Below are 27,096 nucleotides of genomic sequence, written 5' to 3'. Positions count from 1 at the left end.
TGAAATTACCATGACTGGGATTCAGTAGACCGTATCGCCAAGTTGGTCAACAGGATCGTTCACCACACGATTGCGAACGCAGTCTCTTGTTCGGGTAAAAATAATCAAGGTGAGAAAGCATGAGGCACAAGAGTTGTCCCTTCAGCAACCAGAGCAAAGCCCTATCTTTGCACTAACACATTTATGAATATACCAGATAGGGGATGATTAATGCCAGAAGGAACACAGGGATAGTTCTCAGTAACACAACAATTTTCATTGTCAAGCTAGTTATAGGCGGCCATATACCCCTAACTTCTGCGGGCAGGCAGGAGGGGGAAGACAAAGCCAAGTTTTCCTCCCCAGGCCTTCTTCCAAACGTCAGTGCCTGCCATTCCACCCGCCGGTAGGAGACCCACCTGTAGGAACAGAATCATTCTTTCTCCCATACTTTAACGAACATAAAAACGTATCCATATCCCATTCACCCATCCCCTCCACACGTGTCTTCTCTTTCACGATGGACCTCTTAAGAGATCCCATGAAGTAACATGTTTTCGCAGAAGGAAATAGTAATTGTCCATAAACAGCTGATTGATATGTTTACAAACTGCATACGATGTTTTCTATGCCAGAATAATTCTGGTTACGAAAAATAACTACAAAAGGACACCTGTGATAGGCTTAAGCAGGCTCAATCAATTTATTTCTGCCGTAAAATTCAAGATGGAGATGGCATAGTCCATCTCTTTCAGGGCAAAGTGACAATTACGCAATCAGTCTCGACTTGTACTTGTGCTTCGGACACGTCGACTCAAAACAGCATCACACAAATATATGCGCTTTATGTACTGTTGGTAAGTAACCATTTCATTCGGTCTAATCTTAACCATACAGCCCTCACCTACATGTTGAACTTCATCTTATCCTTGTTCAGAACGTCGTCCGCTACTTTGATGATATACCGCGAAAAAATTCAGTAAGTTTGGATTTGGTTCACGAAAGGAACAACCTTTGTTCCCACATTTTCAACTTAAGGATGATAGTCAATGTAGAGAAGTTGTGCAGAACCAGTTGCCCTAATGGGAGTGTGTGCTGGATAGAAGGGCAGATGGACACAAAAGATTTCTATATACCTATTGTAAAGGTGATATGGACACCCAGATCATTGTCGGAGGTGGGGAGACGCGAGATCCCCACTCCCTTTGGTGTTTGGTCATCATTATCTAGACGATGATCGACCACGGTATTACTGCCCGGATCGAGTAACCAATAAAATAAAATATGAAATTGATGGATGGAATAACAGAGATCTGAACTGAGATATAGAATAGAACACATGTATGTAAGATATAACAATTTAATCAATTACATAAACAAAATCAAATTCAACATGCGTTGTATGTCACTTTCTCTGAAATAGTTATAACACTTATGCTGAATTCAGTTAACCGTTCTGTGATACAAAAATTTCATCATACAATTGAGCAAAGGATCGAACTCAAATTGGCGGCAAGTCAGCATCGCCTGGTAGCTTCTGGTCTTTTTTCCTTTGCCCTCTTTACTAAGCCTCTTCAGTTCATCAACCATCTTGGTTTTAGACTGCGCTCTTTACCACTGTGCAGTCATGTTTTTTCTTCTCCTGGGATCAAACACTATTCCACACTCTTATCTTTTATCAGATATTGTCTTATCGTAATTCAACAGAACTAAGCTATTGTCAGTTCACAACCTATTACATGCTCATAACTATATTACCATTAATTAATGGGGGTGTTTTAACGTTCTTTTTTTCCAGCTGTTCCTTGCATTTTACTGGAACCATGACATAATTAGACCTCTTAGATAAACCATTATATCTCAATGTGAGCTATAAATCACTAGCTTAACTATCTAAGTTGAAATAAGGTTCCTAATTTTAACACCATCGATTATAGGTTGAAAAAATTCACAACTAATTACACAAACGAATTAATGGACTTCAATCCTTGACATAATTACGTTACTTCACTAATTAGTGGTTCACTAACATACACTTCCAGACACAGAATAATCAATTCTCAACACACATGATACAAATCATTTGAAGACGGATAATTTACTTCTGACAATTTTTATCAGAAGAAATGCATGAAACCTTTAGGATACATGATTCCTATAACATTCAAGACAAATAAATTAGTTCTCTCAATGTGTATCAGAGTAATGCATAAAATTCCTACACTACATGATTTCAATTACATTCAAGACAGATGAAAGTACTATTATTTCCTGAGCTCAAGGAAAATTGAAGTATGAATTAGAATGAATAAATTCAACAAATAATTACAGACTTACATCAGTGAACATATTGTATGCAACAGAGAAAATACCTTTGCCTTCCCAAGCCCTCGTTTGCTTATCATCAGATAATTCCCTCAGTCTCTTCTCTGGTTCTCTAAAATTTCCAGACCCCTTGTCCCTTGGATAATTTATTTAACAACAGAAAAAACTTGGACTGCCTAATAATACATTGTATTATACTTAAACCATGAAATTTCATCCAGAGGAACACAGGCCAGCTTTAGCTTAGCATACCAGGATTAACTTTCTCTAACCACCAAAATTTTTACTCCCATTTAAGTCAGAATAATTCTCTCTAGACACCTTTATTAATAACTATTCTGGAAAATATCATTTTTTGACACCCATTTCAAATTGACCAAGAAAATATTTGCTCTGGCTTGTTTCAACTGTCATTTTCCACTGTTTGATCTTACACAATATTGGCCTCTTCCATCTGTCTGATCATTATCAAACAGACTCTAATTAAGCTTTACTCATGCTCTAAACATAGCATATCCCATACTTCAGTCAGTAATTTATTGCAAGTCTAGCCCATACATCAGTTTTAATGGTTACCAAGTCAAGCTGACAATGACAGAATATAATACATAATACAGAATATTAGCGAAAAACAATTGCACCTTTACAATTACAATATACCCCCTTTAGTGGCAGATGGATTAAAATATTACTGTGCCCCTTCTAAAGGACAGATGGATTCAAATATTACTATATACCACTTCAAAAGGAAAGAGTAATACAAATTACTATATGCATCCTCTAAAGGACAGATGACACAAAAATTACTACACCACCCCTATATAAGACAGATGGACCCAAAAATTACTCTATAACCACTCTAAAGGACAGATGGGCTTAAGTATTACAAAAGGACAGATAGACACAAAAGTTACTATACCACCCACCTAAAGGGCAGATGGACTTAAGTATTACAATATAACCCATCAAAAGGACAGATAGACACAAAAGTTACTATACCACCCACCTAAAAGACAGCTGGACAAAACTATTACTATGTAACCCCTCTACAGGAGAGATGGACACAAATATTACTATAAACCCATCAAGAGGCAGATGGACACAAAGATGACTATATACCCTCTCTACAGGTGGATATATAAAAAAAAGCAATTAAATTCTAATGAATGTAACTATTTTTATTTCATTTCCACCCAAGATTAATACATTTTGTTCTTATCTGCATGAAGCCTATTTTTTCAAAGCAAATAAAATATCTTTATACAATTCATTAAATGAATGTTATATATTGATAGGCAAATTGTTAGCTATTCAGTCACAAGACAACATTAAAAAGTCAATATAGTAGTTGAAATGACAGAAAAAAAGACCCACCAAAAAATGATACATTTGTGAAACTTGGAAGAAAAAATCCAACATATAGACAAGTATCTACATTATAGAGAATTGCACTTCCCATCAATCAATCAATTATAAATTCAAAGCACCAATTTTCTTCTTTCAGCACAAAGTTTAACTTTTCCTTGAAAAATAAAAAGTAATTTTCATATTAAAATTTATAAATAAATGTATCAACTTTGTATAACAGTTAAAAGAATATACAATTTTTATTGGACACTAAAATATTGTCATTTTCAAATGATATCGGTAGACTGAATTGATATTTCAAGAGTTGAACGTGTCTTTTCAACTGAATTTTATAAACAGCCATTTCTGAGAACTAAAATAGTGGCCATTTAAGACAGATGGTTGCTTAACTGAGGTTTACTTCTTTTTTTTTTTTTTTACAGACAATAATGGTTCAGTAGTAAGTGTGCTTAACTGGTTACTGTGGGCTTGAATCATGCCATTCAATAATTCCTGGTCAGCAGCCATGGTATGTTCCTGGGCACTTTACTTGCCACATCACAACACAGTGTATATGTTCAACAAACATGTATTACTGATGTGCTCTAAAATACATACACACATCTTGTTTATACAGTAAGAGAATGTAAGATGTGTGGGGAGGTGTCTTATGAATAGCTGCTGTTGGAGACAGATGATAGCTTATGAGTGGTGATGATGTGACCTGGTGACCTTGAAGACATGTCTGACTGTAAACAAGCCACGTAGGTTTCAAGAGAGGTGATGAGGTTAGCTGGTGACCTTACAACATGTTTGACTGTAGACAAGACATGTAGGTTTCAAGAGAGATGATGTGACCTGGTGACCTTAAAGACATCTTTGACTGTAGAGAAGATATGAAGGTTTCAAGAGAGGTGACATGGTGACCTGGTTACCTTAAAGACATCTTTGACTGTAGACATGCAGGTTTCAAGAGAGGTGATGACGTGACCAGGTGACCTTTAAGACATGTTTGACTGTAATCAAGACATGCAGTTTTCAAGGGTGTATTATGACCTGGACCAGGAACAGAAGATCTACAGTAAATTGGCCAGTTTGTTGAAAGGCATGTTCTTACAAAATTTTACTTCTGTAAAATAATTTTCACTTTGTCCATATCTGCATAATATCAACATGGGAAAATTTTCACAATCAGTGATGAAGATATTTCAATGTTGGAAGGGATGGCATTCATGAAACGTGGTCAAAGTGAACAAAACTCTCAGAAGGCAATCCATTTTTTTACAACAATATATCTGGTAATTAAAAAATTTAGAGGGTAGAGCTGTAGTCTGCAGATTTATCTCTAAAGTTGCCAGCATCTGATAGTGTAGTGTGTTTTCAAGAGTGTTTAAATAATGAAAATGACTAGAAAATTATAAAGCATAATTCAGAAATAGATAAAATTTTAATCAGTGTCAACTTTCCTTTTAACACATCACTAAGGCAGCCAACCAACTGAACATTTTATAAACTCAGCTACCACAAGAAACAATTTACAGAGGAGAATCATAAAATGAATTACTAGTTAATAATAGGTAGTAATTAAAGGTAACAGAACCAGAATAAAAAAATCCGAAGTGCCGATCAACTGATTTACCACATGATCTAACATAGTATTTATTTTTCAGATCAAAATCTGGGAACTGTTTCGAAACTTCAGGCACAAACTAGACAAATTTGAAATACCTCTACAAATGGATAGAAATATGATCTGACTGGACATCAAAATAATTTTACTTAACTTGTATAGTTTTTGATAAAGTGCACTAAAAAGGGTTTTGCCCAAATTATTAAAATAGTTTTATAACACTGAAAAACTGTATTCATGGCCTAAAAATGAGATCAGGCATTTAACATATGAATACAATTATGTCTACAAAATTTCATTTCTCATCTTCAAATGTTTTTTGCTAAATTATGCTAACAAGATAGCTTAAGTACCACAAAACAAATAATAAAAACAAAATGTAAAAATAAGATATCGCTTACCTGGCTTACATTACTTAACAGTCAACCATCTGACTAAGCAAGCATATGGAGTTGTGTAAGAACACATGATATGTAAACTGTCCCAAATGTTTATATCATATTCATTTTACATATTTTACTATATCCTGATAGAAACTCCTAAAGATGAAGACATAATCAAAACATGCAGTTTTTGGCTCATAATCTGTGTAATCCAAGTTTTTGGCTGCAATAAACAACAACAGAAGAATAAAAAAGCTTTAGGAGTGATAAGGAGCCCTATCAATCAAATCAAGATCATTTCAACAATAAAATCTAGCTCATTAATGAAGCCATCCATGATCATGACGACAGAATCATATATTCCAAGCTTGATCACAATCAGATCACAAATATGACTTCCATAGTGGAATCAAAGTCAGTCAATCTGATGCAAGATTACATAATGTGTGTGGATCTCACTCGTTATTGAATCTAGCTGAGATCTTTATGATGTAGACCTATATTCCAAGTTTGTTCAAATCTGGTTGAGGGGTAACATGCTCAGGCAATCTGATCACATGACTAATATGCAAGGACTTCACTCATCACTAAACCCATCTGAGATCTTGATACACGTAAAATAAGTATATATTCCAAGTCTGATCAAAATCGAACAAGAAATCTGACCTTTAGAAGGGTAACAAATTCAGCCAATTACATTGCTCATTGATGTGTGCTAATTTTGCTCATTACTAAATTATTTCATGATTTGGATGAGATAATCGTGTATGCAAAATATGATCAAAATTGGATGTGAAATATGGCCTCCAGAGTGGTAACAAGCTCAGCCAATTAGGTATAAGATTATCTCAAATATGCATAGATCTCACTCTTCAATGATTTACAGTATACCTAAACTACAATCTGACTAAAAATATGGTGCTCTCAGGGGTGTAACAAGCTGTGCCAATTAGATGCAAGATCACCTTATTAGCATAATGGCCTACAGAGTGGTAACAAACTAAGCCAATCAGATGTGATCACCTCATTAATATGCACAGACTTAACTCATTATCAAAGATCATGAGATCTTAACAGAACAAGCATATATTGCAAGTCTGACCAAAATCATCAAACTATGGCCTCCAGAGTAGCAACAAGGTTAGTCATTCCTGCGCACAATCACCTCATTAATTCGCATGTCTCTTGCTCATTAGTGAACTCATCCAAGATTCTGATGCTAAAACTATGTGCCAAGTTCAACTGAAATATACTGTCTCCAGAGTGGTAACAAGCAATTGTTGATGGATTGATGCATGACAGATGGACAACTGAACCAAAGGACCATACCATTAAGTTCTCTTGGCCTATTGGCCAGGTGAGCTAAATATATCTGCATATATTAATCATTAGGCAAAATATATATGTACAACTGTTGCGATTACTCAACTCAGTTAAACTACGTACAATTCACTTGCACTTATGACTCTTACTGACTTCACAAGGTTTAATATAAATGAGAAATGCAGTGTCATAAATTTAAAATATAGTATCTGTAGATATGAGTTATGTCAAAAATAGAATAAATACATCAATTATTTTATTTATTTACATATTACCAGATTTTAGTGTTTGGGCTGTTCAAGCTGATTATTAATGGGACCCTGGGAATGCACTTTCAACATGAAGTAGTCAACCATTGATTCAATTTAGATTTTTGTATCATTTTCATATGAACTCTTTGAGTAATCAGAGTATGCTGTGGAATACTCTATTTAAATTCCTTCCCTATGTACCATTTATGTTTAAATGGAACAGACCTTAGTCACCCAATTCAATCCCACAACCTATTTTTTCTTCAAAATAACAGTGTTCAATATTACTTAGTTTCCATAAAACATTCATGAATAGCAATGCTTAATACACCAATAAATCAACCTAATGTATTTTTATCACAAGTAAAATCTGTGTGGGACACAAAGAATCTAAGGAAGAGCTATGCATGTTAGCAGCAAGCAATCAAGGTAGATATATAAGCACCTGATAGATAAGGCAAAAGAGAACTACTATAAACTGGCTATTGATGAAAGAAAGAGTACCAAGACATTGTGGAAGCATCTAAAAGAGCTGAACACACCTAGGAACAGTTGTCTTCCCCCTAGACTTAAGCAAAATGATGATACAGCAACATCTGTACATGACATTGTGGAAATGTTCAACAATTTCTTCATAAGCATCTCCAGATAACAACCCGATTGAACTTGATGCTCTTCTATTATTTATAAGAGCTAAAATTCCTGATGTTAATTATTTTTCAATCGCTAATGTTAGTGAAGCTGATGTTTTTGATATGCTAACTAAGGTGAATATTAATAAATCCTCTGGATTGGATGGGATTGGTCCATGAATTCTTAAAACTGCTGCACCAGTAATAATAAAGTCACTAACGCATATTATTAACTTAAGTATAATGAGTGGTAATTTTCCAGAAACACTGAAATGTGCAAAGGTTACACCTATCTTTAAGAAAGGAGAAAAGGAGGATCCACGGAATTACAGACCAATATCAATTCTACCTGTATTGTCAAAATTATTTGAAAAGCATGTAGCCATTCAGGTCTATACATTTTTTTAAACATACTCTCTATTTCTTAAAGCACAATCAGGATTTGTAAAGTACCACTCTATGCCAAACAGAACTTACCAAATTAATTGATCCTTGGCTGAAGGAAATGGATAATGGACACATTACTGGGACTGTTTTCCTTGACTTCAAGAAAGCCTTTATCTTGTTGATCATGAAATTCTGCTGCAAAAGTTGGAACTGTTATAGGTTCGACAATCCTTCTTTAAACTGGTTTATAACATACCTAAACCAAAGGTCTCAACAAGTAAGCATTGGTAATATTAGCTCTGAAACTCACACAATTCATTCAGGGGTCACTCAAGGCTCAGTTCTGGGCCCTATCCTTATCTATATCAATGATCTACCATTAAATAATGTTTGCAGATGATGCAACCTTGTATACATCTAGTTCTGATACAGAAGTTATCCAAATGAGATTAAACTCAGACCTTATTAGAGTCCAAAACTGGGTAAACAAAATAGGATGGTAATTAATGAAGGTAAAACAAAATGTATGATTCTGGGGATGTCACCAAAGCTTCAGAAGTCAAGGAACCCAGAACTATCTCTTGCAATTAATAATCATCCATTAGAAAATGTCAAACATAAAAAGCTTGTAGGTGTGACTGTAGATAATTTATTATGGAATGACCATATTGATAAGCTTTGTAAAACACTGTCATCCGAAATTGCTCTCCTCAGCAGAATCAAGAAATATTTACCTATGGAAATTTGAAATCTATACTACAAGTCATATATTCTTCCAACAATGGATTATTGTTCAAATGCATGGGAAAACTGCACTAAATCTGAGCTTGACAGGTTTTATAAACTTCAGAAACGAGCAGCACACATAATTTTAGATGCATCTATTGATCATCCCTCAAAAGCATTATTTACAGGACTTAAATGGTTCACAATATATGACAGGATAGATTTTCACAAGGCAGTTCTTTTATATGAATGTCTGAATCGAACTGCACCAGAGTATCTTCAGGACTTATCCAGGCCTTTTTCAACACAATACCAGTTGAGATCAATATCACATGGAAACCTTCTACCACTAAAACCAAGAACAAAACCATTTAAAAAGAGCTTCCATTACTCTGGTACAGTTCTGTGGAAAAAGCTTCCACTATAAGTAAAATCTGCTGAAAATATTAGAGTATTTAAGAAAAGATATCATGAGCATGTATGTGCTTCTAACAGATAATGAAATTTAGTATTTTAATAATAAACATGTTAAAATAAACAGTAATTATTGCTATCTTCATATAATGTGCATTGTTATGCTCTCCTTTGAGGGCCTCAAGAGAGAACAGTCCTTGAATAATGAGTCACCCTCTATAAATAAAGCATTATTATTATTATTATTATTATTATTATTATTATTATTATTATTATATATGGGGATCCTGGATAAATGAATAATGAAAAATTGCCATCATTCCTGATCTCTGAAATCTTTAAAACTATTGAACCTCTCTTCTGGTTAATACTACAAAGTCAAGTTGTTCTAGAGATTTAAACTGAATGATTCAGAATATAGCACTATCATACAAGATTGTAGTATGATAATGTACTCAGAAATATTACAATATAATCAATTAACATAGAGAAATCTGAGATATTACAATATGATCAATTAACACACAGAAATCTGAGATGTTACAATATGATCAATTAACAGAGAGAAATATGAGATATTACAATATGATCAATTAATATAAAGAAATCTGAAATACAATATAATCAATTAACACAGAGAAATCTGAGATATTACAATATGATCAATTAACACAGAGAAATCTGAGATATTACAATACGATCAATTAACATTGAGAAATCTGAGATTTTACAACATTCATTAGATATAGTATCCCCAACACAGAAATCTGAGATATCACAATATGATCAATTAACACAGAGAAATCTGAGATATTACAGTACGATCAATTAACATTGAGAAATCTGAGATTTTACAACATTCATTAGATATAGTATCACCCAATCCCATAGAGCCATTTACTTACAAACAAATCTACTTCCATCTAGATTGCCCAGAAAGTTTCAGCTAAATGGAAAAACAAAAGTACCATTACCAATAAAAGTCAAGAAACATCTGATCAAGTCATCACTCAGAGTCCATGAACACTATAAACACAATATATCATACAGATCCAGAAGCAGTTCAAAAGTTGAATATCCAGGGCCAACCATTTAATTTGAAGGGGGGGGGGGGTGCTTTTTTTTATAGCCCAGGTGTTTTTATTTCCTTATACCTGAAGAAATTCTTTAATCTTACATAATGGATGCAATTTTTGTACTTGTTTGTTTCTTGGTTCGTAAATCAGACCCAAAACATTTCCTTCAAGTTATTCAAGTGCCAGTATATGATTTGGAGAGAAAAATCTAGCAGCCCCGAAGTAAATGGTCAGACCCCTAGAGGGCTATTCCAACAAAAGACAGGTGAAGGAAGTCATTCAGGTAGGAACAAACAAGGTCATCCAATAAGAAATCACTACAGCATACATTTACACGAAATATTATCTTTCCTGTGGTCCACCTGCATAGTTGAGTGCAAAAACTGACTTTGTGCTTTTGGCTGTTATGTAAACCACACTCAATATTAAATTGACTAATCCCAAGAAAATTGACAAAGTTGGTTCAGTTGTTTGCAATCAATTTTTAACTGTATAAAATTAATGCATACCAAAATTTGGAAGTACTCTTTCAAGCAACCTGTAACACTTCCATCAATTTAAAGATGCATAATACTACCATTAGTCATCAGGAAAGATACAATGCATCCACACAAGATACAGTGTAACCACAAACAAGATACAGTGTAGCCACAAAACATTGTATCCACAAACAAGATACAGTGTAGCTACAAACTGATATCAGAGCAGCTACATAACAAGATACAGTGTAGCTACAAAAAAAACAAGATACAGTGTAGCTACAAAAAACAAGATACAGTGTAGCTACAAAGAAGATTCAGTGTAGCTACAAAACAAGACAGTGTAGTGACAAACAGATGTGTTTTCAACAAAGTAATGTATACAAATTCAAGGTTTTGAAAATTCACAATTCATCATTTTGACCCCACAGGACTAGACATATTTTATATTTATGCACTTTACAAAAGGTCTTTCAATATTTGACATATTCTTCTCAAACATCCTGGAGAGTTGTCTTTCTTCAAGGCTTCCAAAAGTTTTCAAATTGTATTTCATCTTATGGAAATTAAACCATCCCCATATGCTATTGTGTTAACTATCAGTACTGTATGTCATTCTGATCCAACCAAATTTGTTTATTTATTATTGTTGGAAAATATGTAATAAAGAATTAAAAATGCTTTAAATGTATTTTCAGTTTAAATATTCTGCATTCTCCCTGATAATCCAAGGAGTTATTGGTAAAATTCAAGTCATTTTTTGACAAATTAAAGGACCAGCTTGTTTAAATTCAAGGAGTTTTCAAGGCTACTCCTCAAAATCAAGAATTTTTAAAGGCTGTATGAACCATGTGCTATAAGTCTCATACGATGAACCCAAGCTCAATGACAAGTTCATCCATCTCATTAAAAAACATTTAATTTAAAAGAGGCTTTATTCAATGATAAGACACTGCTACACTTCACAATTGACAAGGTTTGACCCCTAGGTTTATTGTAGGACAAACACTGCAAATGACATCACAGTGCAGTTCATTGCTTTTAGTGTTTTTATGGCATAACAACAAAGTAGGTGATTTAGTAACAAGGCAATTGCAGCCAAGAGCTAAACTCTAGGATATAATACATGCAGCACCTGACCCAAGATGATCCTTGTGGTCATGAGTCAAGCACGCAGCCACTGCTGTTCCAAAAGTGTATAGCTAAAGAAAGTATAACTGAACCATGAAGGAACACATAAAGGTTTAAATTATAAACAGAATAGTTTGTAAAAGCAATGGTAAATGCAGACCTAAATTTGAACTTTGCATCATCTGTGAATTTATGAGATCCAAACTAACAGCAATGTACATATATCCATATAAAATGAAATTCACAACACAATATTTGCGCACAACATTTCTGTGTTAAGTACATATTAATTACAATTGCTGTGTCAAGGACAGGTATAACAAAATGAACACACTATATATTATGTGAGAATAATGGAGAGATTGTAAACATAAATATTGGTCTTGAATTTGAAATATTTAATTATTCTTGTTGTTGTGGGCTCAACACAATTTTAAGCTCATAATACTCTATACATTGCAGTACATAATAGACTATACATTGCAAATCTGGTGGAGGAAGAATCCTGGCAAAAACTGAAGCACAGACCCATGGAAAGCTACTGGACAGCTTTCTCACACACCCATGTTGGGAAAGCTTTCTCACACACCCATGTTGGCCAAGCTACTGGAAAGCTTTCTCACATACCCATGTTGGCCAAGCTACTGGAAAGCTTTCTCACATACCCATGTTGGCAAAGCTGCTGGAAAGCTTTCTCACATACCCATGTTAGCCAAGCCTGAGACTCAAACCCATATTGAACAGAAGTGAGATGTGGGTGAAAGCTGAGTGCCTTTAGACTGCTCAGCCATATGGGGCAACAAAATATTTAATTAGAGAAAAAAAATCTTCATACCATTCATTTTGAAAGTTACAACTGTAAATAGGCAAAGCAGTGCCTATTAATAAAATTCTGACCAACTTTTAAGTCAACATTTCCTATAAGTAGTTTACATTTCCACATGTATGGAACAAACTACAAGGTTAGGTACATTCCAAATATAAAATGACTGAGCTGTGTGGGTGAGGGAGATAAATGGTAGGCTGTCATATGACATTATATACTTATCTTGCAATTGTTGAAATGCCCCTCTTCTCCCAGCCCCCTTTACCACCTGAACTTACCACCACATTTCATAACATGGATCTCCATAGACCTGATAACCATTTGGCCTCTATTGACAGGCTTATGACCCCTTTCAACAGGCTTATGACCCCTTTCAACAGGCTTCTGGCCCAATTGCCTATAAGAAGCAGCATGTAATTAGGATTTTAAAAAAAGCGTCAGAGAAAATGAACAGACCATGTATCAATGGTCACTCAAAAGTGAACTGAAGTATGTTTTGATTCCAAAATGATAACAGTCCATCCCAAAGCTATCCTTCATGTAACATGGTCATATGGAGTGGAGTGGATCAAGCTGATGTAATACAGTCACAAGAACTTGTGAATTACTGACTTAAAGAAATACTAAACCAACAGAACAGTCTCCTTTAAATGAGAAATATTTTCTTTTGTACTTTTGTAACATAATTCTCTGTCAATAAACTCACTCATGGTCATAACCATGATGAAAATCCCAGACATACACAAATTTAGAAAGCCTTGATAATAATCTGACCCACCGGAGTCGAGAATCAAAAGACAAAACAGATCACCTTGTATTGGTGTGAATCAGATATAATTCCAAGAAGATAATTAAGGATATCAATATTTAATGTGAAGTTCTAAATGATGTAATCATTACATTATGACATCATCGATATGACTTCACTTTTACCTAGATGTATCCTAGTGCTAACTCCTGGATAGACTGACATTAAATGACAGCTGTGACTTTAAAAATGGAAACAAAAAATTAGTAGAACAATTTTAATAGTCGCAATAACATTCCTGTGATTGAAAATGATAAAGTCAATAAAAAGGATAAAGACCTTTGGAAATATTCAGTAATATAGAACCTGCCAAAAATGGGCCACACAAACCTTCTCTTGCAGAAAACTAATGTGATCTCAACAAATGTGTCATACTGAAAACATTTTAACCCATAGTCTTCAATTTAACAGACCAATTCAAACGTAGTAGTTTTCATGTGAATATTTCAGCAAATGGATGAATTTGTTATTCCTATTGTTTACTATTTTTGATGCCACAGTGCTACCACACTGAAAGGTATTTAATTATAATGAAATATATTGTATCATGAAATACATTGTATACTGAAATACAATAAAATGTGGAAGAGCTGTAGATAAATACAGTGAAGTTAGTTGTGATAAAAATATTCCAATCAGAAAAATATAATTTGTTCTGTGAAATCAATGGTGACTTTTTAAACAAAACCAGGTCCCACGTCTGCATTCTGTGGTAAACAATTAAACTTTGTGAATGCAAAACACCTCTTTAACAAAGTAAGAAATATCCTTAATAATTAATAATTGTTTTATTAGCATGAACACGAGTCATTTCGTTCTTCAGTGCTTGCTCTTTCAAGTCCCCTCATTTGTGGACTGTCACCTAATTGCACTGTATTAAAATTTCTTGAATGGTTTGTCAGATATGGTGGCATCATGGGTTTAGCATTTTTCAGTTTATGGGCCAAAGTCATAAATATAGCATCCACATGATTGGCCTTTTCATCATCTTTGGCTGACGTTTCAAACAAAGGCATGTTGTAGGAATCTGCAAACTTCTGAGCAAGGTTGGTGTTGACAGCTATCTTGTCTTTCTCATCACATTTGTTGCCAACGAGAATGCGAGGAATGTCCCTGTTCAGGTTATGTTGATCACATTCTCCAATCCAGCCTGGCATGTTTTCAAAGGAACTCATCTTCGTAACATCATAAACAAAGACAATGGCATGTACATTACGGTAGTAATGCTGAACCATGCTCTTGCGAAATCTCTCCTGACCAGCAGTGTCCCAAAGCTGCAGCTATAAAAAAAAAAAAAATAGTAACTTATATTTGTGTCAAGTTGACATTTCACAAACTTAAATGCAAAAACCTTGTAAGTACAGTGAACATTGCAACGGAAGATCAGTTATGTTCCTTACTAAGTATTTATAGGATTTCAACTAGAAAAAGAAAAAAAATCTTGGCCAGGCCACATTTTTGCCCAAGGCAAATAAGGGATCATCTCAAGATAATGTGAAAATTGTCCAATACAAAATAAATCTACTAATAACGCAGAAGCAGGTCTGGATTCCTAAAAATAATCCTTCAGGTCTGGATATGTATTTTTTTCCTTACAAAAAAATCAGCAAGAGTACAGTGGATGGCACATTATACGTCACACAAGGTATCAAATGATGGTCATGTTTTGGGTGGGTTGGGGGACAGCAATAAATGCCCAATGGCACACTTAATTTCATTTGTTATTTCAATCTCTAATGATAGACTATAAGGCCCAAATTTTAAAAAATCTTTGGTTTGTACTTTATGGACACACCCCTATTTGACTGGGCCAAAAATTTGTTTATGCCTGACTTCCATTAAACTGTGTAAACATCACAATCACAATATGCAGGCTTTCTTTTTTAAAAGTAAAAGCTCATAATTATTCAATAATGACCAGCTATTAATGTGTTACTACATCTTTTCCTGTTGCTAAATCCCAGTTCGAGGTGATTTTTTTCCAAATAGTTTACCAGAGGTCTAGAATATTAAATAAAAAAAACATTATCCCAGTCTGATAACTAAAAAAATTCCATCATATGGAATACTGTCCTTTTCTGAGACAGAAATGACTTCAGCGATAGAGGAGGGAGGGAACTGGGCAATAACAGCAGGTAAATATTACATAAATAAAATTGGTTTTATCTCTCAAAACCTACATCTTAATAGCAGTAATTATTGCATTGCTGGAATTGCCATCCTAGTTGGAGGCTAATGGCCTCAGATATGCTGTCAAAGGAAACTTATAATCTGTCTGGAGGGTGCTTTACTGCAGACTGGGTGATGGCTTGACAACTTGCATGGCTGACACAATTCTCAATCAAAAGAAACTTTTAATCTGTTTATTGGGTGCTTTACTGCAGACTGGAGGATGGCTTGACAATTTGCTAGGCTGACTCAGTTGGCTGTCAAAAGAAACTTATCGTCTGTCTGTAGGGTGCTTTACTGCAAACTGGAGGATAGCTTGACAACTTTCTCAGCTGACACAATTGTCTGTCAAAGGAAACTTATAATCTGTCTGTAGGGTGATTCACTACTGACTGGATGATGGCTTGACAACTTGCTAAGCTAACACAACTGGGCATAATATGTAAATTCTCACTCGATTCAACACTGAAGGTAAAATGAAGAAATGTGGAGACTGCCAGAATGCACCAATAACTCTGACCCCATGGGTTTTGATTTTCATACAATAAAGATCTTTCTCAGTCTAATAGTCCAAACAATCCACCTCAAAATGGTGGCTGCTAACATATCAGAGGTACCTTTGAGAAAGAAAAAAAAAGGGTTCTGGCTCCATTATTTTCTCTTTTGATTCCGAGTGTAATGGAATGTAAATCTCTTAAGTGAGCAAAGACATCCATCTTGATCAACCCCTGCACAAGTGAGACTGGTGATTTCAATAGGACTAGGAGCTACATACAGAAGGTAGTCAATTCTTGGGGAGAAACCCAGACTGGTAAAGATGAGAAACTGAATCACTGGAAGCACTGATCAATAAACATCCCTTTTCCGGTGAAAAGACACAAATTTAACTCCTTGCCAATGCATGGGAGAGAAGAAAGTGTGTTAAGGAAGGTTTTCAAAAGAATCTTCACTCAATGTTTTTGCAGGTAGTAACCCAAGAGCACATGAAAGGTTCAATTTATGAATTAAAGAGGCAGAGACTGGTCTCGGGAGCTTCAAGTGCATGATCAGCTATGAAAGTTACGGGTAAAGACCTAAAGTGAAAATTCTAAGAAATCTGATCTTATATCTCCTGGTTGGCGATTAGCCTAGACAAGTCTAACGAAGTCATATGCCTCTGAAATGCATGTCTGAGAATGTTGTATATCAACCAGTCATGAAAGTACCACAGCATGTATAGATCTGCATAATGCACAAAATCTTTAGCAATTCAAAGTATGAATTTTATTCCTTGCAGTCACAAAATCAAACTTCAGTAGTCTACTGTATGTATGTAGATCTATGGCCTACAGTAACACATATGTACTAACAGTTTTACAGTATGGCTCTATGCACTATGAGCCAGTGTTCTATTTGATCATTTTCACTGGATCACAGCTTGTTGATCTAGACAATCAGTTATGCACTTCAACAAAAGACATGGCTGCAACAGATGCAAACGAAATACAGTGAAATGGCTCAATAATTCATGTCTAACACTAATGATGCAATAAATGTATATTTCAATGTAATTCAAATGAAACTGATCCATGTTTCTTAGGTTTCTGGCCTGACAATTCAAAAAAGGACCTGACAATTTATACTTTGACTGCACTTTGATCCCACCAAAACCTGTAAAAACTAATACACATTACCTTAAATATATCTATTACCAAAATTGCCTAGTTGATCACAGTGTAGCTTTCTTGCTGAATTATATCTTGTGCAATGAATTTTTCACTTTTTTGTGTTATGATTTTTGAGTAACACAAATACAATATTAAAATGAGTAGTAAGATCTGAAATAAAATGGTGTGCTTTGGTAAATAGTGTTCCAAAAGTAAACTTGTGGAACTTAGCATGTTTTTGTTCTTATGCAGTATGTTGATAGATGAGTTTTGATAGTAAGATTTTGTAGTTCACTCCATGTTTCAAATATAGTTTTTGTTCTTATTAAAATGTTTCATGTTTTAGAATTTCAGTTATCAGAGTGCTTTTTTTATTTTATATAATAGTTTTGCAAGTGTGTAGCTGTGTTCTTGTGTCTCATGAAAACATTCAGATCTGTCATGTACAGAGACAGAGACAGATAGAGAGAGAGGGGAGAGGCTGTAAAGAGTTGAGAGCTATTGACATGTCTGATTTTTTAAAATTGTTTTATGCTTTAATCGTTCATGTTATTTCCATTTTGTGTACCTTAATATTTGGTTGATTTGGGAAAACAATCCATGACAGTTTATAAAAGGTGGATTTTTTCACACAAGCTAAATTAACTTTTATATCTGTAAAAACTCACCATAGCTCTCTGCTTGAATTATTATTGTACTTCATTTTTCTCTCTCTCTATGCTTTTTCTTCAAAATACATTTATCATTTATTTGCTGTTCAGTTTGCACTTCTGCATTCATTGTACATTTCATTTCAGTTTAAAAATTTGATCTGAATAACTGTTACAGTTGGAGTGGGCTACAAATTCTCACATTTTCTTCGTCTTTCAACTGCACACAAATCAACTACTGCCTTTGGTTTTGTCTCTATCATCCATGGCGCAAATGTGCCAGTTTTGGATCCGTTTGTGGAGTTGCCTTAAGTTTCCCACTTTCAACAACACAGTCTTAGACTGTTTTATCTTTGGTTGCCAGTGATACAGATTGGCAATCATACTGATGCTGCTTTGTGCTGCATTGAGAATTTCTGAATAGAAACATACAGTACCAGTCTGTGCACGGAAATTATATTTCCAGCACAACCCTCAGCAACCCACTGCAGCAAATCCAACTTGCGTGCCTATGATAGTAGCCATGATCACAATTCCTACCATACCTAGGCCAACAGCTGTTTTCACAGCAACTCCACAAATTACATCAGTAACCACATGCACGCGGTTGCTGTTCCACTTTGCTTATGAGGTCTTGGACTGATTTGTCTTACCCACGGATCAATCATATGTAAGCAGCACTTAAAGCATGTTGGACCTTAAATATTTCTCATGGCTTCCTATTAAGTGCCTTTCAATCCTTAAAACTTCAGAAATTCGCCATAAAAGTGTATTGATGCAAGTAGATTTTGATCAATAGTGAGAGACTGGCAGTGTAAAATTTGACTGAATATTTACAAATTGAAGGGTTATTAGAAAAAACTGAAATATACTCAAAAACCTAAATTCACATATTTTTACCATAATGCTCACGAAAGAGGAATATATTTTGAGTTAAATGTGTTTGAATGAAGATAAAGAAGCAAAATAAAATTTGATTTAAGTGATTTTTATATGAATTATTTCAATTTTTCTATTTATAGCATAATTCATACAATGAAGTCACTCAGAAATATATGTACTTCACTGGACAGCTGGGGTAAAAGGCGAATTGTGATATTTGCACAGAATGAAAGTGTAAATTAGCCATGCTACCCTCTTCTTGTTTATACAGGTCTTTTTCAACTGTGTACATGTGGATCAGGACAATGCCCCATTTAAAAAATCTTGTTCAGAACCCCTTTTTTGACAGAAAATAGTGATTTGGGGGATGCATCGTCAAATGTTGCAACACAATACAGTTGTCAGAAAAAGAACTTTTCCCATTATTTGACCTATTTTCAAGGCTTTTCTCGTTACTCAGAATCATGATACAATTTTTAAGCCCCATGGAATGCACTCAATAATAGATTCTGATTTTTACAATAATTAGTGAATGTTTCCGTGTCAAGAAAATTACCCCATGCTGGATGTTTGTTATGTGGCATTTCAGTGTTTTTCCTTGTATTGTGCCAGTTATGTTTTTACTTACCTTAAAACACACAAGTATATGATATTTACACCAAAATATGTAAATACACAATCTGGCTTCTCATAATCATAATCTCAATCTTATATTTTCAGTTCTAATTTACCATTTATCATATCTTCACAATCAACTAAAATCAACTGTGATACATATTTAAATTCCATTGTTTGTTTTAAATTGTTTTATTATATACTGTGGGTAATGAAACACTATGTAGTTAGTAACCTTGTTCAAAATCAGTGACAGTTTTGGTAAATAACTTTTTTTCTTTTTCAGAGTGAGGATCATTATCTTAATCCGAGTCAAGGACAAAGTATTTTTTTTATAGCTAGGCTACGAGGTGAATGTCATGTTTTATTGTGATTTTGGTGAGGAACTTTCTAATTACATGTATAACTAAGATACTTCTAGATCAATGCACTTTTGACCCTTATCCATCGTATCTTTTTATGTCCTAGTTTAAAATATATATCTTGTTTATTTGAAAATTAGTCCTTCATGCTTTAAGATCTAGAAGAACCAATTTGTATTACTGTTGTGTCCCGAAGTTCATTTGAGCTGGAATTTATTTCTTCAAATTATTTAATTCTGTGATTTTTCTCCGAAAATAGAGAGTGCTGATTTAAAAAAAAGATTCTTGGACAGAGACATTCACTGGGATTTATAGTCAATTCAAACCTGGAATCATATTTATGTATTTAACAAAAGACTGTTGGTACAACACCCTGATACAGGCTACCACTGACAAACTAACACTTTCAACTTTGGATTTAATTTCAATTTCCAGTAAAGTTTATTTCGAACTTTTATTACTATGACTGTGTCTGTAATTCTAGGATTATTTGGGGATTTAATTTGCAATACCATAATTTTTTAAAATTTTCACTTTCTATTCTAGGGAAATAAATTATTTGTTGAATTTTATAAAGCTTGTTGCTTTTCACTATTTTCTGCTACCTATCTTAAGAGCATAGACTCGTAACACAACCAAGTGACATCATGACATGAATAGTGCTAGAAAGTGGTAAAAATTAAATAATTTGTATAAAAATTGCTTAAATCAAAGTTTGTTTTGCTTTTTATCATTATTAAAACACTTACAAATCAATGCCAATATACACAATGAAAATATAAATACTTTTGTACTGTAGGTTTTTTAATGAATTTTAAATAGAGAAATTAAATTTTGTTTATCTGTCCTCATTATGTGAGTTACATTTTATACCCTAATATAGTATTAAAACCAATCTAACGGAACATGAAACAATGATGTATCATCTGTTGTTTTGTGCTAATTGCAAATGGTCACTAACATCTTAAAAAATATTAAGAAAATGTTTCATATGAGCTGTTTGGAAACTGCTAATGTAATGCTTTAAGTTGTTACTTGATAGATGATAAGTACATGATACATGGACACATTTTATACACATCTTAACCAATACAGATGCTGCTGCTGCTGATTTTATTTATTATGCAGTTGTAATAAATTTATGTTAATTATTATCCAGATAATAAAAGAAATCACCAGTTTAATATCTGATTTGTCCGTCCTGTCACGCGAGTTACAAGTTAAAGACAGCAATGCTCTGACAAGCAATATTTGGAAAGAAACAACTGACATTTATCTTCCAATTGGTATGTTATAGAACATGGGATACTAGACAACTGATCCACAACAAATTTTGATGTGAAAATGAAGCAATTAAAATCTGGGGTATTTGTCCCACAGGATTGACTGAAGAACCAGTCTTACAATGTAAGACATATAACAGGTTCTTTATATTTTGGTGCTACGTCTTACTGCCAAAATAATGGCTGTATGTAGTGTGTTCTGATGTTGTTGTTGTTGTTGTTGTTGTTGTTGTTGTGGGGTTTAACGCCATTTTTCAGCACGATAGGCTATACATGGCGGCCAGTATTAATGGTGGAGGAAGAACCCGGAAAACCCCGGAAAGAACCACCGACCCACGAGAAGCTACTGGCAAGCTTTCTCACATGCCCACATTGGCTGAATCTTTGACTCGAACCGCCGCAGACAGAGGTGAGATGGCAGTGATCCGTAACGAAGAGCGCTTTAGACCACTCGGCCACTCGGGGCCCCGTGTTCTGATGTTGATTCACATTAAAATGAGCATCCAAATTTTCAAGAATATCTCACACACTTGGCAGCACATATTGAAGCTTTTTCCACAAATTAAAGTCATGATTTAGGCACACTTTACTTACTCTGGCTACCATTCCGGTGGCCTACTGGTTAGAGCATACGCCTCAGATACGGTAGGTTGCGGGTTCAAACCCCAGTCAAGTCACACCAAAGACTTACAAAAATGGTACGAACAGCTGCATCGTTTGGCGCTCAGCATTAAGAGGTTAGTGTTAGGACTGGTCAGCCTGGTGTCAGGATGATGTGACTGGGCGGAACATCATGCTACATGTCTGTGGCATGATGCCCCAGTGCTAGACATCACTATAAACTGTCACACTGCAGACATCGTAGCGATATGACTTAAAAATTGTTAAGGCTACGTTATAAATCTAAATCACACACACACAAACATACTTACTCTGATGTTTTTTTTATGAATAAATTCAAATTCTCACAAAGGTAAATGGACATGTTTTTAAGTTCCATTGACCTACAGCTAAGTTGGTTGTAATGCAATGGAAGCTGGGTATGCCGAAATTGTTTAAATGGATAAGAAATATTTTCAATGAAGTTAAACAATCTAAACACTTTCTTCAATATTTCAACCTACTGTATTTACTGTATATATTGGGACACAACAAAATATTTTTTTTCATGACCCAGAACATGTGATGAAACTTTTTTCACCAAGATCATATGTCTCAAGACTTAAGAAACAAAACAAATTTGTGTTGAATTTGCATCCTACCCGAATGCACTATGCAATAAAATATATAAACAAAATGCTTATTTGATAATAAAATGCAAGAAACTAAACTTGTATTATCATTTCTTCCTCTTTTTTTATCATGAGCATTAAAGGAAAAAAATAAACCATAACTCCAGATAGGTAGTGTAGGCATCCATACTGTATCGCTTGTCAGATAACACGACACATTGTTCACTAACATGAACATAGAGGGAAAAAATCCTGTTTGGTTGTACTCAAAGGTTTGAATAAGTCACCCAACTGAAAACTGGACCAAACAAAATTGCAAACAACAGAGGGAAATATCAACCGATTGCTTGAAGGCATCTGGGATTCATGAATGACATGGTGTCCAGTGCAAAATAACCAAGGTTGTACTATGCAGGGATGGTCCTGGCTTTTAAAAAGCTGTCGCAAAAAAAATCGCCAACCTCAATATTTTGTCGCCAATTTTCAAAAAGTGTCGCCAAAACAAGTAGTGTACATTTTTCCAAGTGTTAATTTAGTCTATTAATGTAACAGGCAATGAAAATTACAAAAAATGGGTTAGTTAATACTTTAATTACAACAAGCATTAACAAAATGTTACAAAGTGTTACATGAAGATCCGTCGCGATTTTAGGGCTGCCCGCTTGTTGAATGCAGTTTCAAAGTCTAATTTTTCACATCTGTACATGCTGATTCTCATTAAATTCTCGAGAGATGAGATGCAGAGCTTATTTCTGATGTCAGTTTTTATGAGGTTCATCATACGGAATCCACGTTCACAGTCTACAGTGCTGACAGGTGACACCAGTAGTCTCTCAGCAGCCCCCCCCCCCCCCCGCCCCCCATGGCTAGCTTCACAAAGCTTGTAGCGAATTGCTTCCTAACTCCCAAGAATGATCACTGAATGCTGTATAAATGTTCTCGACAAGAAAAATAGGATCTCCATTCCCACGAATGAAACGTACACGAGTCAACACCTGGCAATACTGGACCGTATTTATAAGCATAAATTCACACCCAATTTAGGGATTCTTTCACTCCTGTATTTTGAGAAATAAATAATTATTATTAATTATGCAAAACTGTTTTTTTTTTTTTTTGCTATTTCTTGTTACGGAGTTTAAGTCTATGCAGCCGTAACACGGGACTGATGGCAAAAGGAAAAGATCAATGAGTAAAATCCTGCACTGGCGACAGATGTAATTGTGATTGAGATTTTTTCCATTTGCTTTGTATTTATACACAGTAGTCGGTACTTCAAAGGTTATCAGTTTTCTATGAAGGTTCAGCAAAACTATTGTATTGGTATATGTATAAAAAAAACAGAAGGATTAGCCACACAATTAATTGTATCTGTTCTATTCGTGTCTTCAGAAGTCAGTCAGTTGTAGGTATAATGCGGTAGCATGATTGACTGTATCGCAGCATACAGTCCTCAGCCCAGATGTCAGCATAAGCAGATTATGATGTAACAATGCACTGTAAAGATGGGGTTGTCAATAAGAACAAAGGATCGTTTGCGTAACAGATTGATTCCAATGCATTGCTTAGTCAAGTTTGTGGCTTCCTTTCGTTCTGCCTTTTAATTTATCCAGTCCAAATCCATGATTGTATGTACAAATTAAATAACCAAAAAGTATGTCGCCAAAAAAATCGCCAGATGGGATATTTTTGTCGCCAATAAGGAAAAACAATCGCAATTTGCGACATTGGTGAAGCCCAGGACGATCCCTGACTATGTCCAGGTTAACTATGTGACAGTATCTTGCAAACAAAAATCATTATTTGCAAATACATTCACTCTGAGTGCAAATGGGCTACAAAAAGTATTAATAAAGCAAGTTATTGCTGTGTCTACTATTTACTCATAAACATCAATGCCCATTTGTATTAATGACTACAGATGCCAAGCAAATAGCAGCCCAGGTGGTGAATGAACAAAACTGGCAGCGAGCAATGAACTCACTGTTTGAACTCACCAACAGAATATCAAATACAAAGGCTATTTTATTATATTGCAAACCGCCCTCGGAAACTGACTTTGGATTCTTTTAAGTGTGCCAATTTATATATATATATATATATATATATATATATATATATATATATGTGTGTGTGTGTGTGTATATATATCTCATGGGTTTCAATAGACTCGTACCCTCATGTTTTGATGCGTGTGATTGAAATATGACTTCCAACTTAGTTTCTTACTGAGAGTATGTTGTCCATAACAAATCTACTATAGGAGGCACTGACATCTCCTCAACAACAGTTAACTCCTTGATGGTCAATAATATTGCACCAATGGAAGATATTATGAACTGGGGCGGGGGGCTAACTGTTCACTGATGTCAAGTCAGGCCTAGGTGCAACTGAGTTAGATTGGATTGTTTTGAGATTATGTTTGAAGTTTTGATAGAGGAAGAGGAAACAATTATGACATGAATGGACTGCCTTTTGATGAAATATTAGCATTGGTATGTTTGGACATCAAATTGTAATCAACTGTTCAGAACTGAAGCACATCATTATGGCAGCTTGTGAAGCCAGTTGTCTAAGTAAGTGGACCAACTTGATAATTTGAATTGTTTTATTGGCAATTTGCTTCATTTGGCAGAATGTTTGAAAATTCAGAATCATTTATGACTTCCCTGGATTCATTTCTGATAAAATAACAGCATTTGTTTGATTGCGTTTTAAATTATAATCAGTTAGACAAAATGCGAATATATGGCTTCTCGTGAAGCCAGTTTTCAGAGTGGGATTGAGTTTTATTGGCGATTAATTTGCTTAATTCAGCAAGGGATTTAAAACCTCGAACATTTTAATTAATGGGTCATTCAGAAAAAAATAAATGGACACAACACAGTGCAGACATCTGAACTTTAAAATCACAATGGTGCAAAGACGTATATTTCCTTTTCTGTCTCAGTCTCAGAAACGACCTACTGGTGATGAACTTTCTGATCCTTAGTGCCAGCTCTGAAAAGGAGAAGACTCCAAAACATTTAGAAAATTTTGGGACGAGTGGGAAAGTGAACTGACAATTCTGTGACAAGTATGCTAATGCGGCTGGCAGTGTACCCAAAAATGGCTTGGTGGTCCATATAGTATATCACGTTCAACACCTTTAAAAACAAGCGATAAAAATTGAAATTAACACCAATATTGTTCCTTGGAGAAGAGAAACTGAATCAAGCAACATTGTTTTATATGCATTCAGCCCCGTTTAAGAAAGATCGCAGAATTTCTTGTTGCTTTGATAGGATAACCATTTGCACCTATGTGTGCGGCCAAAATTTTCTGCAGATTTTTGCATGCTTTACGAAAAAAGAATGGACTTATTACGTTAATTAAACCTGCCCAATATTTTACTTTTCTTTTTAATGGCAATGTGAATTTTTGTTAATTCTTTAGAGTACACAGATGCTATTATACAGTGAAAACAATATAATTATTGTAATTATTTGTGTTTGGTTAATGTTTTGCCCGGATATGCTTTGCTAATGCAATTTTTAAGGTGGGAAAAAGATTAGGCCTAGACAAGAAGCGGTAAATATCACAATACTGTATATTTGATCTTGTAAATTAATGGGTATGAAATGACCACCACCTAGGGTAGGAAATGACTAGCACCTTGGGTACAAAACGACCAGCACCTTGGGTATGAAACGAACCATTTCCACTGGGTATGAAACGACTTGGGTACAGAATAACCATGAGCCGGAAAAAAGACATCAGAGTAAGTAAAGTCTAACTAAAATATTGTAACTTTAATTTGTAAAAAAGCACAGATATGGGCTGCCAAGTATGTGAGATACTGCTGAAAATTTGACTTCCGTTCCGATGTTAAACGACATCAGAACACGCTATACAGCGCATTTATTTGGGTAGTAAGACCTATACGCCCATAACATAAATATCAGCGTCGAGGTCTTACAATTAGGACTCATTGTTAGTCAGCTGCTAAATATGCGAGATATTCCTGAAAACTGGCCTCCAAAATGTCCCTAATGAAGCTTCTGGAATAGAGCTATGGAGCTAGTTGTTACTGGGTAACAAGACAGTAAGATTTTGACCCCACATCAGAAACAGGGTCAACGTCTGATACGTATGCTAACTACCTTTATTTGTTCTCCTTCCACGTTGACAGTTCTCTCTCTAAAGTCAACGCCAATTGTCGCCTCTGTTTTATCTGGAAACTTGCTACTGCAAAATCTATAGGTTAGACATGTCTTTCCAACGTTTGAATCTCCAATCACTATTATTTTGAAGATCCTTCTTTGTGCTTGTTTCTCTATGACTGTCACAGACGATTCGGGTTCTTCATGTAGATCTGTATTGTTTGAATCGGACATCTTGCTTACCATATACATGTTAAATTATCTACATGCTTTGCGTATTGGAGATTTAGTATTCTATTCATGCATAAAATGAAAGTGGCTAAATCGAGCGATCTCATTTTCATCATCTGCTAGTAGCAATCCCACACGCAGCCATTTTTGTTTTCGTCGCACTTGTT

At 34.8% G+C, this 27,096-nt stretch overlaps 1 protein-coding gene across 1 annotated transcript; it reads right to left on the bottom strand.

Moving 5' to 3' along the window:
* Positions 1-1,323: 1,323 nt before the first annotated feature.
* LOC149796756 (putative Ras-related protein Rab-33) lies at positions 1,324-27,083 on the bottom strand. Its single transcript, XM_089961410.1, has 2 exons — positions 26,699-27,083; positions 1,324-14,997 (listed from the first exon to the last, which is right to left on the bottom strand). Exons 1-2 carry the CDS (start codon positions 26,948-26,950, stop codon positions 14,509-14,511), a joined length of 741 nt encoding a protein of 246 aa, XP_089817536.1. The 5' UTR covers positions 26,951-27,083; the 3' UTR covers positions 1,324-14,508.
* Between the last annotated feature and the right edge of the window lie 13 nt (positions 27,084-27,096).

The sequence above is a fragment of the Sinohyriopsis cumingii genome, chromosome 6 (assembly GCF_028554795.1).
Source record: "Sinohyriopsis cumingii isolate HCF-2022 chromosome 6, ASM2855479v2, whole genome shotgun sequence".
In the NCBI taxonomy this organism is placed as follows: Eukaryota; Metazoa; Mollusca; class Bivalvia; order Unionida; family Unionidae; genus Sinohyriopsis; species Sinohyriopsis cumingii.
Note: the sequence above shows the minus strand (reverse complement) of the source record. Positions and strands in the feature narration are given on the sequence as shown.